This window comes from Thunnus albacares, chromosome 8 (assembly GCF_914725855.1).
Source record: "Thunnus albacares chromosome 8, fThuAlb1.1, whole genome shotgun sequence".
Lineage (NCBI taxonomy): Eukaryota > Metazoa > Chordata > Actinopteri > Scombriformes > Scombridae > Thunnus > Thunnus albacares.
Window position 1 is genome coordinate 26,876,909 of NC_058113.1, and position 20,165 is coordinate 26,897,073.

The 20,165-nt window shown below is 41.1% G+C and overlaps 1 protein-coding gene and 1 long non-coding RNA gene across 2 annotated transcripts in view; one reads left to right on the forward strand and one right to left on the reverse strand.

The window, feature by feature from the left end:
* Nucleotides 1-20,165, reverse strand: part of nr2f5 (nuclear receptor subfamily 2, group F, member 5) — a 22,936-nt gene continuing 2,771 nt past the window's right edge. The window contains exons 2-4 of the mRNA XM_044359643.1: nucleotides 10,000-10,280; nucleotides 7,749-7,995; nucleotides 1-2,216 (exon numbers count right to left, since the gene is read on the reverse strand). Coding sequence (XP_044215578.1) covers nucleotides 1,897-2,216; nucleotides 7,749-7,995; nucleotides 10,000-10,280 — 848 coding nt within the window. The 3' untranslated portion in view covers nucleotides 1-1,896. The remainder of the gene's footprint in view (nucleotides 2,217-7,748; nucleotides 7,996-9,999; nucleotides 10,281-20,165) is intronic.
* LOC122987651 overlaps nucleotides 12,813-20,165 on the forward strand; it is a 19,991-nt gene continuing 12,638 nt past the window's right edge. The window contains exon 1 of the long non-coding RNA XR_006404543.1: nucleotides 12,813-14,929. This is a non-coding gene — a long non-coding RNA (uncharacterized LOC122987651). The remainder of the gene's footprint in view (nucleotides 14,930-20,165) is intronic.

The window sequence follows — 20,165 nt, forward strand, 5'->3', positions numbered from 1 at the left end:
TCACTGTGAACAACAGAATTTTATTTCAATTAATGGATAGTCCATATTTCCAAACAAAAGTAGAGGGGATAAAAACAAACTCATTCAAACTTTCTGTGAATTCATTTATCAACAGACAGCTTTCTAAGGTCCCAGATGGCTTTTCCAATACCAATACTTGATTTTGATACCACAGTACCATGTTGGAAATGTGAGACAGGTTGTCAAATCAAACTTGCTTCCACCAAGGGGAAGAAAAAAAACGAAACAATTTAAAACAGTCCTAAGCTAAGTCACAGTCATAAGTCCAACTGGGATAATATTGTAACATAGACTGAGGTTTTCAGAGGTTAGTGATACATTTCTCTACGGTATCGGTACGATAAGCTCAAATGACATGAGTCGAGGGGGTTTTCCCTACATGACAATATCATCAGGAAGTGGAAAAGAACTCGCGCGAGGTCCAAAAAATGAAAGTGCTGATGTTTTTCTTGACATTGTCTATTGATGCGTTAAAAATCTCTGTATTTTGCATCACATTTCTATGACTTTAATGTGCACATCAATCATTTTTACATTGTGTGAGTTCATTTCCTCTCCTGACAGGACATAATACCTGTTATAACAGGTAACAAGAGATTATGGCACAGTCATAAGATAAATGCTCAGTGACAAAATCTTTGTTCTAAGGCAAGTACAGCTAGTTTTGTAAAATGCTCCCCTCCCACCCCAAAGTCCAAAAGGTCCATTCTTGACAATTATAACTAAAAAAACAATGATGGGGATGAATCGTGTCACTCCTGTGATAACATTATGTAAGGAGTTATGATGGGCCTTTTGAATAAGTAAAAAGGTAGATCGATTGAATGGCGTAAGGGTAGCAAGAATCTACCAGTGCTGTGATTTTAAGGAGTGAATAAGTGTCGGTTTTGACTACTTTACAATGCAAGTGCCTAAGCTTTTATTTGTATTTTTTTTAAATTCCTTCTCTTCCCCTGAGACCTATATAGTCAAATTATAGACAAACCAAACATTACATTTTTTTCATCACCAACACTACCACAAAAATATTCCAAACAATATGCATTTTTTTTCGCTTTGGCACAGTCTGCTGTTAAGTGTAAATTTAGCTGGGTTTGTCTTTTTGTTCTCATATTGATATTGGCATGTCTGTCTCTCTACCCACCCTTTGAACCTGAGCTTTTCCCATTGAACCCTAATATGCTATAGATGCCTATGAATCAATGATATGCTGTACATATGGACACAATCATGAGTTTTTCTCCATATAAACAGTGCTAATACAAACACACACAATAAAACATGTCCTCTGCAAAAGTCCAAGACATTTTGGCATTTGTCTTTTTTTTAATGGCTTCTGGTTTTCTTTTCAAAAATTGGTAAATATACAACGGGCCCTTTGCTCTTGGTTGTAGAGTCCTATTGGCAAAGCCCTTGCTCAGTATTCGCCATACTGGGATGCTTGTACACAGCCTATGTAAATGTAGGCATAGCACCGACAGTAAAGGTGTAAATGTTTTGTCCTTAGCTGCCCCTGCACGGGGTTTGAGACTGACATCTGAAGTGAGTCCAACAGACCTGCTGGTGAACTGCGCAATAACCCGTTCTACCAACCTGTCCATCTCGTGCCACATCTCAAATGTAGACTGCAACGGGCCACCAAGTCTCTGCATCGGCCACGGTGAATGTTTGGCTGGCTTGTGTAACCGGAGACGATAACGTATTACATCGTCAGACTGGGTATTTGAGCGGAATGGTGAGGGAGATGCTTCCTCTGGGAAAGTTGAGAAGTTGAACGCAGAGAATGAAGGGAAGGAAGGATGAATAGATGAGTAGTCAGATGGATGTTCAGCCTGAATTTCTCCCGCAGCTTCTCCTTCGTCTTGTCCCTCCACCTCAGGGCCCGTTCTCGTTGTAGTGGAGGGAGATAGGCCGCTCACGCTGCACGGTGGGCATGTAAGGCCAATTGTAGCTGGAGCCCGAGAGCAGCATGTCACGAAGCAGTGTCTCGATGGGTGTCTTGCCTACCAGGCGCACGAAAAACAGCTGCTCAATGACCGGAGAGGAGACGATGCGCAGTGAGGGCAGGCGAAGGAGGAGGCGTCCGAAACGGTTTGGCTGGCTGGGGTACTGGTTCCTTACGTACTCCTCCAGAGCGCACTGGGACTTCTCCTGGATGCTCTCCACATGGGCAACGTCTGACAGCCCCATAGCATCTAGAGGGATGGAAGAGAATGTAAAGATTTATAGTTTATCAATGGATCAAAAAAGTTTTTATTATGGTGTCCAAAAGGACTCTGTGGGGAGGTGCAGATGATGAGGGGTAGACAGGTTAATGCTGGAGTCAAACTATTTTGAGTGAGTCAAATTAGGTGATCATGGTGCCTTAAATTCCTGCTGTGATTTGACAAAGTGAATTATCTAGATGTTGAACATTAACCAAAGGAGATCAGTAAGAGGGGGCCAGAGACAGACCTCCGGGATCAGGAATGTCAATAATCAAGGGTCACTGAGCACAAAACAGACACGGTTGAACTTGGTGAGAGAGGCCAAAAAATGTTGGAATCTTAATATTTCCATTAATGCCTTGTGAAGCATCCTAGATGTAGAATAAGTAATCTTATTCTATGACATGGCACAAACAACAAATTTTGCACACTGTTTCGTCAAAGTACAAAAGTTAAAATGCCTTTATTATAGTGGCTACGATGCGCCTTGATGTTTGAGGGGGTAAATTGATCGCCTACCCATGCAACAAGAGCACCTGTTTTGTGTTACACTGCTGCCATATCCAAGAAGCGCTTCCCATTTGTCATGCATGACTGTCATGTCTGTTGTACTGGGATGTTATCAGATTGAGATTGCTTTGGCTGATTTGCATGAAGAACAATTTTTAACCAGTTAGATATTGCGGCTTGGATGTTGCATGAACTCAAACTCTAAATTTCAATATTGTATGTTCTGCACACTCAATGTGGATGGTTAAAGGTGAAATCTTGATCTGATTATATAATAAAATTTAGTTGACTTAAAGAAATATAAGGAGAATGACAAAGATGACACAGAGGGGTAATAAAATGTAATAAAGAGCTGACAGTTATTATTTTGTTTCTTTCAAATTCCTTAAGTCAGAGAAATTTTACTCAAACTAAAGGCAATCGAGGTTGTCACTGCAGAGATACATATCTACTACACCCCTGTGGTCTGTGTTCACAGCACAGTACCGCGTTCCTTTTCCCCTCAGCTGGAAGTCATGTTCTGTCTTCCACCTCCTCACACCTCCCCTCCTACCATCCCCCCGCCTTGGCAAGAGTCTCGCACAACTGCGAGAGTGTGTAACATTGTGTGCGATACTTTTCGCACCCTCTATGTGCAGGAGAGAACACGGGGGATTTAGTGAAGGAGGTCAGAGATGTGTGAACTCAAAACAAAGACACATTCTACTGTACTCTGCCACATACTGTACATTCACTGGGAGTGCTCTTTGACTCTGCCCCCTGAATGAACCCTCATTTGGTGGACAGGGTTTCGATGAGGGCAATTTCTTCTCAAGCGCATTCTTTTAGTCTAAAAGCACTGGCCCGTAGGTTTTAACCTGTCACCTTGCATCGTAGGTCCCCTTTGTCATCTCACACTTTGATCTGTCCCCTGAGTAAACCCTGCCCTGCTGGGCCTCAGTTCCGCACAACAAAAAAATTTAATTTACCTCATATTTTAATCGAGCGTGTCAAACCCTCCCCGCCCCCAGTGGCCACTATTCTCATCATTCTGGATGAATAATTGCTCCCACTTTGGCTGTATTTCCCTCCTCTTGGGGGGGGGTGGGGTTGGGGGGCTGGACAGCTTTTTTTTGTTAGGCCGCCATTTTGGGTTCTGCGTGACAAGGCAGTCACTGCCTGATTGGGATCTGTGCGACTGAAACCACTTCGCGTGTCGAAGCGACAGCTCTGGCGGCACCCTTCCACGCCAACCGCCCTGTTCTTTTGTCTGGTCCTTGGGCACACACCAGGTCAGTGGGGGTGAGGGATCAGGGTGGCAGGACTGAGATGCCCGTTCTCTGATGTGGCTTGATGGGACTAGGCTTCACAGGGGGAGAGGAGGGAGGGGACTCAGAGGGAGGTGAGAGACGATTGGTGTTTGTCTGAGCTTGTTAGCTCATCCTACCGGGTCTGCAAGAGTCAGGTTTATTAACGGGTCAGTTTAGTGTGTGCGTGTGTGCATGTCTGTCTCCATTACATTCAAATTTCTGTTAATATCTGCACGTTTGACTAAATGTATTGTCTTCAGGAGTCTTTTGGCAAGATGTGCAGTTTTTTTTGTGACGTGTGTACAAGTGGGTACATCTGCCCGCATACAAGGAAGTCACATGGGATGCTCAGGGCTAAAGGGGTTATGTAGGTCATGGCCGGGGCTGTGGTGAATCCTTCGTCTCACTGAAACCCACCATACATAATTCAACTCCCACAGTGGGGGCAGGGGTCCCGGGGCCTGGGCTGGGCTTGGGGTTGGGTTTTGGGAGCGTTCAGGGAGGAGGGGTGGATGACTGGTTTCAATAATAAATGGGATCATGAAGGAGAGATGGCTGATGAAAGCAAGGAAGAGAAAGGCAGAGGTGGCTCCAAAGCCACCCACATACACGGAGGAGAGACGCTAGGTACATGCAGAATGAATCTGACAAGCCGTGCAAGAGAGAAAAGAGGGAATGCAATAAAAAAAAAAAAAAACAAGGACAAGAGACATCTCAGTGTTAGCTTCTTCACCATCCGTTTCCCCTTGGGTCACAAGGCATGATCTCTCAGTGAAGTATCCCAGATGTGACAGTATTTTGGCTGGCACTGGAGTCTAGCGACTGTTGGGATAAACCTCAACAGGGTTTGTGTATAAGCAGTATCAAAACTATCACATGGGTTTCCCCAAAATGTAAAGCTGTTATATTTTGATTCAATCTTATCTGTAGCTCAGTGGGGAAAACATAATGCAGCAGCATAAGAGCGTGAGGCTCAAGTCTCCTGGTTTTGTAAAGAGCATCGGATACAAACAGCTGTCAAAAGACAAATCTATGAAAGCGTAAAAGCCTTTTCTTTGTAATATACTGAGCCAGTGATGAAGAGAGTGGTATAATTCAGCTAAGAAATTACCATCATCTGAAAATATAAGATTACAGGCGATGTCAACCTTTTCTGTCACAGGCAAATTTTAGCAGATCATGGCTGCTTGGCTTCCTTTTTGTTAGGAGGAGGTAAACATATGGATAGGTGGACCCAGATAGCATATGTGTGTCTATGTTAGAATTGCGACTAATAACTGTTTTCATTATCAGTTACTTTTTCTTTATAAAATACATATTTTAACTTGGTGGATACCATGGTGACATCTTCAAATATCTTTGTTTTGTCTGATCAACAGTCAAAAACCAAAGTTATTATATAAAAAAAAACAATTGGTTGATTATCAAAAAAGTTGCCAATAAATTTACTGTCTATCAACTAATCAATCAATCTGATGAGTCTCTGTTTACTGCAGTTTGCTTGCTATAATTTAGATCAAGAAATCATTTTCTTTATCAGTCTCTCACAAAACGTTGTGAACAATGAACTACACGGGCGACAGAAACTCAGTCATCAATATCTAGTGCAATCAGTTTAGCAAAGAAGCACCTAAAGATAAAGATAAAAGCTTCAGGTAAAAGCTCATCATCAAGTCCAGCAAAAAAAAAAAAAGAAAAAGTGATTTAAGTGAGATACGAGCAGCTCCTCACAGGGTCAATAACAGCCTATTATGAGAGAGCGATCGAATTACAGTGAAATTCATGGAGGGCAGAGACCATGACTGACTAGAGGGAGGACCATAGACTGTAGCAGCAGCATTTACATATGGAGCCAATGAGACAATATCTGCTGCAGCGTTAGAGGTCACATCTCGGTCAGGCTCAGTGGAGGTGAAAAGGTTGTGGGTTAAGTACAGTTGATGTTGGCTTCATGTGTCCGTAAGCTGGATTTCAACACAAAAGAAGGAAGGAATGTTTCTTTGAGCTAAAACCGTCTCGATCTTATTTGAATGATTAAATATAGAGACGGAGATTGATGGTTCAATCACCTTAAGGGTTAAAAACAATTTTAAACACCGATCTGGCATGAGAAGAACCACTTTGACAACTTTAAATTGGCTAATTTATGGTGTTAGCTGGTTTATTGGAGATAATTATTGAGTAATACATTTTTTCTCTCAATAACATAATACATGATGTGTGTTTGATTTCTCCCCTGTGCAGCTGAATCTTTTAATCTGACATCATTTAGTTCAGACTTTTGAAAGTGTTATGGAAATGTTACAGCTGTAGGTCCAATTGATCAACTAAAACTACTGTCAAGATTTTGACATAAAAGTAAGTTAAGTAATAATGAGGTAATGTCTGAGAGGAGCTTCAGTTACAGAATCCAACACGCTGAATCTAATTTAGTTTTTTTTCTTTCTTTATTTATTTTTAATCATTTAGCTTTGAGCTTAAATCTTTTTTTAAACAGCTTACTGGATAGATCTGAGTATTTTCATGTCTCCTAGTAACAGCAACAACTTTGTACAACATGGCAACAGCAATATACTGTAAGGAAATATTTATAATTTCCTTTTGAGTTCTTAATATCTATACAAGTAACATATTGTTATTATATAATAAAGATACTAATGATACTTGATAACAACAAAATAGCCAAATAGCATTCATTCACATGTATTATTTATTATTGCATTCAATGGCTCTATCTCACCCTGATAAATAAGGAATATTTGTTATCTGCAGGAGTTCTGCCTCCCTTTGGCCGTTTCTCTAATTTAGGTTAAGCTGTTTACATGAGCTTTGATATGCTATGATTAAGTGTCCCTGTTGACATGTATAAACCAATTAACAGAATGATCCTGTGCCAACGGAAGTCGGCTCACCCACCTGCTACTGTAATGTTTCCCTGTCTGCCTTAGCAAAAGTTACTCACAGGAGAAAGGCTTTGTGAGTCTGAGATTGTGTAGAGGAAAAAAAAAAACAAGTGAAAGGACAGGATTTTTTTTTTTAACTTGTATTCAATTTATTATACCAAAATTGGACTTATAATGATACTATTATTAAGCTTTATTTTACCATGAACTGTTACATCTGTTTACATGTTTTGTAACTACTTTTTCCCCTGCAACATCAATTTGCATTGTCAGCTGTCTGGCGGGATTCACTCTCTGAATTTCCTCTCCTTTGGTCTCTCCCCCAATATTCAAGTTTTTCCTGTTTTTTTTGGCCCGGTTGAGGATTCGTTGTGATATCAGTCTGTCATATTAAACTTTGCTTGACTTATCTACCATACAATCTGTTAACGTTCCAATCCATGAGACGTTTTTGAGTAAACATGAAAATGTGGCCTTTCTCTCCAGACAGAGAACATTTTTACACAGCATGGATGAGTTTGCTTTGGCTTAACAGAATACAAATCAGGTATGAGTAGAACTGTACAAACAATCAGCCACTAGATCTTGCATTTTTGGGTGATGAATTTCTAGCAGCTCAAGATAATGTGCAAAAATTTTTTAAACTTTCGATCACCCGCTCTCGAGCCACCACCCTCCAGTTATATCCTGCTCTAACATCCTGTTTCAACTTTACTTTACGGAAACAAGGCACCATTGAAATCTCACGCAGTTTCCCCTGTGACTTGAATAAACCGCTCTCTTCTCCCCTGTACACACACGCTTCATTCAAAACTCACCAGATGTGAAGAGCACAATGGACTTGAGGCAGGAATATTCAGCCGTGTCGACCTGCAGGGCCTTCAGCTTCTCCACCTGCTCCTGGAAGACACGGATGTGGTCCATGAAGGCCACCACGCGTTCGGCTGACATGGGCGAGGCATGCAGGCCGGCCGCCGCCAGCAGAGGGGCCACATGAAGAGGCATGGAGCACTGGGCAGCGTTGAGGACGAAGAGCTCGCTCCATGACATGCGCAGCAGCGCCACCTAGGATGTAGGAAGAATGGAGCGGTTATTACAGGAAGGAATTTATTTTCACTCCTGTCCATCTGTCAGCAGGAAACCTCAAAAAATTGGATTTCCATGACACTTAGTTGCTTTTTTTGCAGATTTGGAATATTTACTATGAGACAATTGTTGTTTTTTAATGCTAACATATGAAGAAAAAGAATCTGCTCCAAATATGACAGGTGTGGTTACGATAAAGGTGTGTTTGAAATCAATTTAAATTTAAATCTGAAAGGAATTATGTTTTTAAAATGTATTAAATAAGTAATAAAAACAGGGAGCTGAAGAAATGTTCAACATTTGCAGAGGCTTGCACTCTCTAAGTGACCGTTACAAAAAGGCTTTAGACTCCATTTATACCTGGCATTGACATGAGTCAAACTGTGATCTGATAGCAACACATACATGTTATTTCTAACACACAAGATGCTTTGAACATCCAATAAAAAAAAGCACATATGGAGATGGTCATCATTTGGTCACATTATCAGAGATTACCGCAAATGCAAACAGGACAGGAGGTTCAATGAATGCACAAATTCATCTGCAGGAAGGAGGAAGCATAGGCTATACAAACCAAACACACAGCAGACAGCTAACAGAGAGCACATACAGTAACTGTCATAAATTGATTGTAAGGAAGAGCCAATATATTGAAGTATTTATTATCAGTTTTAAAGGTCATAAAGATTACAAGAGGATGTGACAACCTGTGTTACCTGTGTTAAGCAAATGAATATGTTTTAATATGCTTACTGGAAACATACTGATCTGAATACTTGTTAACAAAATAATGCAAACTCTGATGTCAAAGCATATTGCAAAGCTAAACAGGGTCATAAAGAGTTCAACGTCAGTTAGCATTATTTGTCCACTATGAGATAAATTGTGCAATCACCACTGCAATAGAAAAAGCTCCAAATCATCTGTGAAAATTAGACATCATACTTTATAAAACTGCAAAATTATGTAAACTGCCAAGGGGAATAGCCTTAAAAAGTTATATGTGAGGAACAGCAGTCACAAGTTGAAACTATTGAGGTATGCAACCTAACATGACCCGTGCAAGAGTAGGTTTATACAAAGCAGAGAACCAATGGTGCAATACTGAAGCACTTACTGAGAGAGAAAGATATATCTTTGCTTACAGTAAACACAACTGATTCCTTTTTACATGACAGCGAAGAAATTATCATTTAAAGATCTTAAGCAGAGGCTGAAATGTTGTGAAATCGCAAAAAAAAAAAAAAAAAAAAATCATAGCTGACAAAACCACAATATTTCATTCTTTGGTTTTCACTCAGTGGCGCAATTAAAACAATTATTTTTAGCCATACTAGCGGCCTCGCTCTACGGGTGGCAACGTTGGGCTGTCAGTCCACCATTTACAGACTGAAATATGGGATGGATTGCCATGAAAGACGTCTCATCTGGCGTCGTCGGGTCTAAATTTAAAATTTTCCAATACTTTGGTTCATGACTAAATACTTGCAAAATTAATGGCAAGTATAATACCATGTTAAGTAGTAAGTATTAGCATGCTAACAGGCTAAACCAAGATGGTGAAAAGGGTAAATATTAGCATGTTAGCATTGTCACTTTGAGCGTACTAGCATGCTGATGTTAGCATTTAGCTCAAAGCAATGCTGTCAGTACAGCTCCAGTGAGCTGCTAGTGTGGCTGAAGACTTGTTTCTTATGCCCTCATGTTTAGTTTCCTGCCCCTACATTTCCTATAAAAGTAGACTTAGGGCTGAAGAGTGAGATAATACAGTTATATATTTATTTATTACATTTATGTGCAGCATATAATGTGCTGTTTTTGGACTGATGTTAGAATTTAATAATGGCACACAGTATTGTTTGCTGTTTAAGTTTCTGTCTCTCTATTTTTTCTTTGCATCCTTTATTAAAGAGTTGCCGGTTGGGTATTTTCTAAGTGTAATGTAAATTCTAGTTAGGCATCAAAGTGGCAAAGACTCACCTGATCCATGAGCTGCAGATCAGGGAAGAAAGGGATGTTCTTTGCCCACTCAACAGCGCTGAACAGAAGCCTGGCCGCCAGCTCGCAGATGTTCTCGATGCCCATCAGGTTGTTTCCCTGCATGCACTGGGCCCCGTAGCGAGACGTGGGGTAAGGCTCTGCACGCAGCAGCAGAGAAATGAAGCCGGATAGGTAGGGCTGGCCGTTGTACGGGTCGGTACCATTGGTCAGGTACTGTCCTGGGCTGCTCTGGGAGTTTGATGTACGTCCTCGTTGTACAGCTGATTGAAAACAAGACAGGGTGAGGGTCAGAATTCAGCTGCATAAATTTGAATCTTTAATTCATGAATTTGTGACATTTCCCGGTGTTTCTGTCTTTTTCTTTTCTTCGCACATGTCTTCATCTCACTCCAGCTGATAACTTTTAACAGACAGTAAATTTCTGTCACTAGGTTGCTATTAAACTTATGATTTATGAGGCCTGCTGTAACATTATGCAATACACCTAAACCTGGTCCAAATCCAAATGGTCCCTGCACGGCATGCATGAAAAGAGAAAGCCTGCAGGAGGAATAGAAAGGAAGAGGAGACGAAGACAGAAAAGAAAGAAGCAAATTGGGCATGTCAAATGTGTCGGGTGGGTGGGCTGCAGAATGGGGGCGAAGGGGTGAAAAGTGTAGAGACAAGAACATTTCTGTGACTCCTAAATTTGTCAGCGCTTGTCTTTTCAGTGGAGCAGTGGAAAGTGGCCAGGCCAAGGCCATTCTCCACTGCTGTTGTGCATCAATGAGTAATGACAAGCAGCAGCTGGTAAAGATATAACACTTCTTCACACCTACATATGTTATGCGCCCACATATGCATAGACACATAGGCATTCCACACATGAATACATACGGTAACATCTCCCCTCCTCCCTCTGCTGGCAAATGGCTCAGCCTGAGGCGAAAAGGGCACACAGAGGCCATGCTCTTGTACACACACACACACACACACACAAGCACACACACACACACACACACACACACACACACACACACAACCCTCTGTGCAAAGCGATGATGATGCGGCGAGTGCTCAAAGGCCCATTTGGAAAACACCTGTTCAGTCATCCCCACTGTCTGACTAATAACTCCATCTACTATTACACAGAGAGAGAGAGAGAGAGAGAGAGAGAGAGAGAGAGAGAAGGGGGGACAGGGGAGAGAGAGAAAGGCAAGAGAGGCAATGAAAATGCAAAGGGGGGGCCACGTGAGGAAAAAAAATGAGGTAAAAGGGTGAAATGGCGAGATAAGGTTGGAGAAGGAGAGAGTGAGAGCTGATAAGTTGAGAAAAGGGAGATTGAGAGCAGAGAGAGAGAGAGAGGGGAGAGGTAAAGAGAGAGAAAAAAAAAAGGTGCACAGTTCAATATGTTTGAATATAGCCTGAGATGAGGCTTCAGATAGAGAGCGGTGGTTTACATAAAGAGACAGGTGGAGGTAAGAGGTGGAGAGAGGGGTGAAAGAAAAGGGAGGAGGAGGGGTTTGGAAAATGCTTTTCAACTCCGCATCACCTGTCACCTCAGACACAGCAGCTGTGTCAATTGAACGTACCACGGTGCGTCTGAGAAACGAGAGGTCAGATCACTCAAGAGTGTTATAAAAAAATGCCTTTAATTCTAGCCTGTCCTCCGCGCAGAGAAAAAAAAAAAAAAACCCACCTCTGCACAAAAGGTGTTGACCTCAAAATACTAGTTTTCCCTGTGAACTTGTGTCAACCCGTGTTCCCGGAAAAGAATGTAGTCTCCTTTGGCAAACAGCGCAGTCTCGCTGGGCTGAGCTCAGAGGTGTTGCCTGTCACAAAGACAAGGTTGCACAATGGGACATTCCTTGTCCTTCTCCAACAGCTCTTGTCTTGCTTTGCAGAGAACGGCTGTCAGATTAGCCACACGTGTCTGTCTTTGCGGGATTTTCACAAACGAAGGGAAATAAAACACAGCTTTGAGGAGCAGGGGTGAAAGTGGTCCGAGGAACAAGGCGTTGCAATTTCCACAAAGATTATCTGGCCAAATATGTTTTCAGTCACAGCACTCGGAGGTTTGCCTTGAGTGTGATGTGAAAGACTGCTAAATCATACAGTGCTCTTGCTGCCAGTCAGTAATGTTATTGTAATGCAGGCTTGTGAAAGACTTCCCTGACTGTCCATATCTAAGTCAGAGCACTGCCATGACCTAAAACTGTCATCCTGTCCTGGCTTGTTAATGTATTTTAGCTCACGAAAAACTATTTTGGGGCGTCTTACTAATGCATTGAGCAAGTTGTAAAACACATTGACCCTGACTTCAATGTGGAATTAATCAAATTCATTAAGATCCAATAACATTGCACAAATTCCACGACCTGTTGGGACCCCGCTGCTTGTCATGTCTCTGATTTTGTGAATTCACGGTTATTAATCTGCTCTCATATTGATTAGTGGTTAATCCTGCAGATGGTGGCAAATCTACTTGATCCACTTGACTTTTCAAAAGCCTCATTGTGGGGGTCACTCGTGGCTGAGAGGCAGAGCACTTGAGTACGTCTGACTGAGACACATCGCTCTCTGTTTTTCCTCGCCTACAGCTGGCTGACGAGACTGACGAACAGAGAGACAGAAACGGAGAGACAGAGAAGGAGAGAGGGGTGATTATGGAAAGGTCCAAAGGAATAGAGAAAGAGAGACAAGTGTAGAGACAGAGAGACGCAGTATCTTGACGTAAAGGAGGGCAGCGAGGGAGAGAGTGAGAGAGACAGAAATGAGATTAGATTAGACAGACAGACAGAGAGAGGGAGAGGAAAAGAGAGAGAGAGGAAGAGAGAGACAGAGAGAGAAAGCAAACAGATGCCTGAGGATAAGAGAAAAAAAGGAAACCAGGGTCAGAGACAGAGAGATGGAGAATAAAAGGGGGATGAGAGCATAAAGTCAGATTTGGGTGTCTGCCATAATCTGCTTCCTGCTTTTTAATTGGTACACTGTGCCTTAGTTTAATGTAATTGACTGAGCGCGTCATCTGACAATACGGTAAAAAAAAAGCTAGAAAACTTTATTTAAGATATATATATATATATAAGATATACAAAAAATATTCTTATATATATTCTGATACCCAACTGAGGGCATAAAAAGCACAACAACAAAAAAACTAAATAGCATCTCATGTAGCTGGGACATGAAATTAGGGCACGGGAAAGTGGGAGAGGAGGAAAGTGCATGCAGACAGAGGTACCATGGGAGATTTCAGCTGCGACTTTTAAAATGCCACTTCAGCAAATGGCAGCTGGCAGAGTGCATGGTTCGCTGCCTGGCTGCCCTGGATTAGCCTCTGGGTCAGACTGTTAGTGGAATTACAGCAGCTAAATACAATTAAGGCCTATCAACATTTGGACTAAAAGGTCACAGTGCCGGGGCGACACAGACGCATTATAGATTCGGCTCAGTCTAATAGTTGCGTTTAATAAGTAGCTTTTCCATTTCTAAAGCTTCCACTGGCGAACGAAAAATAAACACGTTACCTCACATGAACCTGCGTCTGATGTGTGTCCATGTCAAATAGTGCCACAGCTCAACTGCGTGTGTGTGTGTGTGTGTGTGTATGTGTGTGTATGTGTGTGTATGTGTGTGTATGAGGGACATTTACAAGATTAGAAAAATCTGCAGCCATCAAACACACTGTCAAGCTAAAAAGCTAAAAGTCTCATCTGCTGAAAAGACATTTTTGGAGGTAAAGGAGAGATATCCTGTTCTGCCAGTGTCTCTATATATGTGTGTGTGTGTGCATATACTGTAGATGTATACATGGGTGTGATCTAACTCAGAGGTCAGCGTGTGATGTGACACCGAGGTAATATCCATGTGGCTCAGTTTTATTTTGGCCCTGAACCTTAACCTGCAGGTCACTGCTCTGCGGCAGGGCAATGCTCCAAAGAGAGTGAGATAGGAGAGAGAGGAGCTAATGTGTAAACCAGGAGAGAGTTAGAGATAAAGAGACTGGCAGACAGAGACGACAGTGATGTTACTTAATGGAAAAAAAGTTCTTTGCTTTTGTTGAATAACAAGGAAATTGCCATGACACCTTAAAATCTTATGTTTTTATTATTTTATAAGCTTTAATTATTTAGCTAATGGTTTTGTACTTTTTTTCTATGAAATGGATATAACATGTACAGATACTGCGGACTGAGAGTCCATGGTCCACAGTATTTGTCCCACTGTGTGCTGTTGTGCAAGAACAGCCTCTAGTTATTTTTCTACTTATTCTACAGAAACATTTTCTGCTGCCAGAAAAAAAACATGAAAATTCTCACGATACATCTTCGTACTGTTGTAAAGTGAGTGAATAATAGTGCAGTTGTGCATTTTTTTTTTTTGGGTCACTCAGGGGCAGTGGAAAAAAAGCTGTAAACACAACTCTGACATATTATCACCTTTTTAGCAAACACTTGCCTATTTACACATCCAGCAGATATGGAGCAACATTAACATTTATTTGGAGTCATGTTTCTGTTCACCTGATGAATGTTACTCCGATATTCTCTCCTTCTACGTCTGGTTTTGGTCTCCACTAACTTGTAATCTTGCTCTTTGGCTGCTATATGCTCGACTATGTTCATCAGCTAGGTGCTAACTTTGTCTTTCTGTTGTTTGGTGCTGGGAAAGTAGCGTCTTATCGGTTTTTGTGCCTGCTGCAGCCGAAAACGACGCTAGGAGAGCCGCGTCACTGAACCAAAACAATAAAGTTGCAGCCAGAAAACCAAAACAATGACCTTTAAGTCGATTATGAAGCTCCATAGAGTTGAAGGGAACTGCATTCGGCTGATAATCATCTGTAAGTTTGTCACTACAAGTGGCACCTTTCAGATTTCTTGTAGCCATGTGATCCATTGTTCATAGAAAAATATTGACACTTAAAATTGTTGAGTACCATTGAGGGAAATCACCTTCCTAAACTCAGTATGCATTGAATTAATATTGTGTGTGTGTAAATCAGTCAGAGAGACAGAGCGTATCAAAATGGATATTTGTTCATATAAAAGTGTCGCGTATGACAAACTTAAAACACTCTTTCTTCTCATCTACTGAGAGAGAGAACTGAGAACAAACCATCTGCACGCCTAACGAGGACCGACTCCATCCCCAGTTGTGTGCCGAACATGAAAGAGTGGAGGTATGCAGTGAACGTGAAAGACACAACAGAACAAGAGCGCAGAAAACCGGAGGCAGTGCAGGAGCAGGGAAGGAAAACAGTGACACAGACAGAGAGAGACAGAGACATGGAGGGCAGAAGAGGAGGAGGAGGAGGAGGAGGAGGAAGCAGCATTGTGTGAGGAAGTTTGATAGCTTTTGCTGTGTGGATGCTGTTGCCTCAGTCTCTCTTTGAGACTTTGATGAGGCAGTTCCTGAATTAATTAGTAAACCAAATTCACCCTGTACTCAGTGACTCTGATTCACGCTATCCTTATTTATTTATCCTTTATTTATCCTTATTTACACTTACAGCCCCCCCCACCCACCCACCACTAACTTCATGTCATTCCTGTGAGATTAGCTTTTGGAGAAGACACGTATGCATCAAGCTGCATGTACATATGTTTTTAAACAGATCATTGCCTGGCTCTCTTCTATTTCTTCAGCTAGTATTATCATCATACAGTACACACAAAGACAACTTTACTTAATATTATTTAAAGGAACAATTCACCCAAAACATGTCTTCCCATTTATTCCCAGTGGTATCCGGTCATGCCTTTAGTTTTGGTTTCACTTTGTTTGAGATTATGAGGTATCTGCGACTGCGACTTCTGCTGCCATGCTGATACAGAAGAGGTGAATGGATTTTTGTTTCTGGTGCTCAAAGTGTAGAAAAATTCCTCTTGAAAAAGTCAGCTGCAAAATGCCTTTTTTTAAGAATCAAACCATACAGCTGCAAACCAACCTGCATGCAGGGGCGGACTTTACCATTAGGCAAGGTGGGCAACTGCCTGGGACCTCCTGATGTTTAGATATAAAACATGTGAAATGATGTTACAACAATGTTACTACACGACATATTAATAGACTATTCATGACACATCATTGGTCCGTACTATGATTAAATGTTTTAGCTTCATATCATGCTATTTCAGCAGCTTTTCCACCAGACAGGAACAAAATTCTGGGGTGAAACAATGAATTCTTTTTGGCAAAATAATAACATATTTTCCGAGTACACCTAGTGTTATCTAGCCATGCACATAGTTTCTATTGTCTTGAGGCAAGAGCAGGAATGTCAATGGCAGACCTCCAGACTTGAGCAAATTAAACCAAAACAACAGTATCTGCGTGGCTAAATACCACCAGGGGTTAAGTGGGGAAGTGGGGGAATTTCGGTGACTCTTTAATGATTCGTGTGGTCAAGGAGGAAAGTCCGTAATATCAGACGTGGAGGAAACGACTGGCCAATATTCCATCTTTATCAAAATGTAAATACAAAATTTTATACTTTTTTTTTGCTTGATTCCAAATGGGGACAGACAGGAAAAGTTTGTCGCAGCTGTTATGAGTGCTTTATGTCTTCTTGTGCTCATTTTCTTTCTGCACTACTACACTTCCAATGAGTGAGCATGGATAAGATCATCAGCTAAATGCCTAAAATATACATGTGCCTGGACTCCCCACAGTGCTGGAGTGGAGGAAAGACACATGGGGTTAAATGTTCCTGACAGTGACTGACAAATTCTGTACCTCTGTGTCAACTCTGTATGTTCTTACAAGTGACCCGAGTGACACACAAAAACAGGTTGAGCTACTTAAAGTCACAAGCAAAACACTCCAGAGTTGGTATGTTAAGAGGGGTTGACTGAATGCACCTGAAGGTCACATTTACATTCCCTGATGTAGGATGTGCAGGGGGGAAAAAAAAGCATTAAAAATGTCTTTATAGGGAGGAGGTCATTATATGTTGTACAGCCTCCTCACCTTGATGTGTCTAAACGCATTAAAATCAGCATCGTTCATCTATTCACCCACATGCCTTTCTGCAATATTCAAGTTAGCCTTGAGGATAACTCACGGGCTCCGATGTATTACATTAATGGAGGCTGGGTAGCACTGAGCGATATGTCAATGGGAGCCATTTCCATCTAAGAGGCCTCTGATAATGACTTAGCCTGCTAGTGTGGTGACAAGGGTTAAGTATTTGAATTTGTCAATAGTTAAATTACTGGGATAAGCGAAGGATTTCAGAGCCAAAGGGGACCAGACTGCAGTTTTTTGGTGTTAAATTGCCCGCTGTTACAAGCCCACTGTGGAGTATGGATTAGTCAATACACTGTCTGTTACACTTTTAGTGCTCCTGTGGGGTATTTACCCACTGGTGAGGCCCCAGCCAGTTCACACATTTGGACTATGACTTGAGCCTTTCTGTTATTAATGTTTTAGTTTTGGTTGACCTATATTTTCCGCTGCTGTTTTGTCGGAGTGCAATATGGGTCAGAGGAGGAAGCAGCACATCCCGCTGTGCATGTTAGTGTTTGGGTATTACAGATTCCTGTGCTACAAATGGTTGTTCAGACAATTTATTTCCAGTGCACTCTATTAACTCTACTAGCATGTCTGTGTGTGTGTGTGTGTGTGTGTGTGACGTGCACACAGCTGCCCAGGCGTCAGATTCAAGACGTTCACAACAGACATTATCGTCATGGATGCATGCATTAATCAGCAGTAAACTACCACACGTCTTTGTGTTCTCAGTGAAGTCGGTAGCTCGTCCTTGTGGGGTGTTTCAAAATTAAAACATTCACTCCAGTTCAAAGGAACTGTCAGGCCGATTCTCTTTGCCGCTCCGCTTCCTATTCAGTCTAGAAACTACACTGACAGAGAAACAAGTGGAGGTTTTTTGTGTAGCTGCGTGGTTAGACAATGACACTAACGCTGCCAAGGTTTTAAGGGTTTGATTCCCACTGAGGCTGGCGCAGAAATGTTTACTGTCACGGTGCTGAAAGGTGCTCCGGATAAAAGTCTTCAACAAATGATATTATGTCCTACACAGCAGTCTACCGAAAGAGGTCAAACGTCCCCTTTGGAAACAAAAAGAAACACACAGTTGAAAGCGAAAATCCTCTAAACCTGAAGCGGTCCACTCATGAAACTTTTAGCATGTCTTCACAGGCAGGAGATTATTAATTTAGTCGTAACAGAAAAGTCCTGCAGCAGTGTCAGTGATATTGAAGGATGCTGTAATTTTTTATAACCGAAACCAAACTTTATCTCGCTAATTTTATCGATGAGGAAATGATGGAGTTATAGATCAGATGATGCAAACTGAGGTTATCAACAGCAAGGCTCAGTTATCCAAAAACATAATCTTCACACAGCCTGACAGGTTTATACCCCTCATCTGTGAACAAAACCCGTCAACACTTACAAATAATCATAATAATATAAGTTGTTCCATCTTCCAGGACTTTCCCTCAGGTTTTGTTCTTACTCTGTCAGGATGTGAATTACCTTATGACCTCTATGCAGTGCTGGAGCATGTAAAAAGGTTTCTAAATGCCAAAACATGACAAACTCTTTTCGCTAAATGACTTGCATTTTCACTTATTTTCACTATCTTAAAACTTTTGAAGACGTATCGAGGGAACATCAAACGCATATTTCACCTGGATCGCAACTGAGAACAAACATCGTGTCCCCTTGACAACCTTAGGTGAACCTGTTGAACAATGTAGAGGAAATATGACTTATGTATGACCTCTGGGGACAATGATAGCAGTTGTGTGCTTTAACAGTCCTGCTGCTTTTTGGTTGACACCCTCAATTTTTGAATTCTAGGATACAGGAGAGTTTAATTTATTGTAGATGTTATGATAAAATAAAGATGCCAGGATGTATTTTAAAAATAAAATCAGACAAATATGTCCTTGTAGAGAGTTTACAGCATCTGCCTTGTTTTTTTTTACCACTTGAAAATATCAACTGTGATTAAATTAATTTGAAACAAGTCAAAATACATATCATTCATGCTAAAATGATGACTTTCAGCTCACTACTTATAACATTTCTCATTTTAAATTCTGATTTTTAGATCTACTGATCCAACGTCTGAAGTTGCAGCAAGACAGTGCATGTGTCTCAACAACAACAAAAAAATGTCCCTAAGTAGACAAATGATCACTGATAAACAGGAGTCAGTCGACAAAGAGGATTTAAGGACACCGTTTAATCCCGCTGACCTCACATGCACTAACAGATGAGCTCAACCAATGTAAATTGTCCTGCTCCACATTTAAGCGTTTTGCGCAGAACTCTAAGCCAAAACACTGTTTATATCAGGTAGTCATCACATGATGACTCTTAAAACCTTTATTTTTCTTAAAATATTCTGGAGATAATTTACCATCTTTTCAACTCAAATTTCAGAATTTTCTACCTCCCTGTTATTTGGCCTTATTTTAACGAGCCACTCACTTTTAAAAAAAACTTTTGGAATGAACTGAAATTGAGTTGAAAGGAAAAGTAAACAATTTAACTTGATGTCAAGAGACAAATTACTTGTTAAAATGAATCTTTTTTTGCTTTGTAGACTAGTTTACAGCCTATATGCACAACATCATAATGTTATCTCATCTAAATGGCAAAAACTAATTCCTTCTGACGCAATCCTCAAGGACTATAAGCTTTCTAACGTCTCAGGGCTGTCAGGTTGGCACTGCAAAAAAATGTCAATTTAAATAAAGCATTTACTTTAGTTAGTTTTAGTTTTAAGCAGTTAAATGATTTACCACTGGCGGTGCATGCAAATTAACTTTTCAGGAATTTCATTTCAACGTAGTGTTGATTTACCTCCAAAAAAAAAAGACAACTGAGATGAGTTGATTTGAATGTTTTCTCCTCTGTTGACATCTTTTCACCTGTTAAAACACTAAAATTCAAACTTTAATTTTAAGTCTCACTACCAAACTTTATCAGATGGATTTTTTTTTTTTTGCAGTAAACACGCTGCAGCGCGTCAGGCGATTTCCTCGGGTTCATTCAGTCGGAAAGGAGCATGACCGAGTTGGTGTGGCTTGCGGGTATTTTACATGAGGTAAGACTGTGTGTACAATGCGCACACATTCATACACGCGCACACACACACACACATACACACACACAGTGAGAGAGAGAGG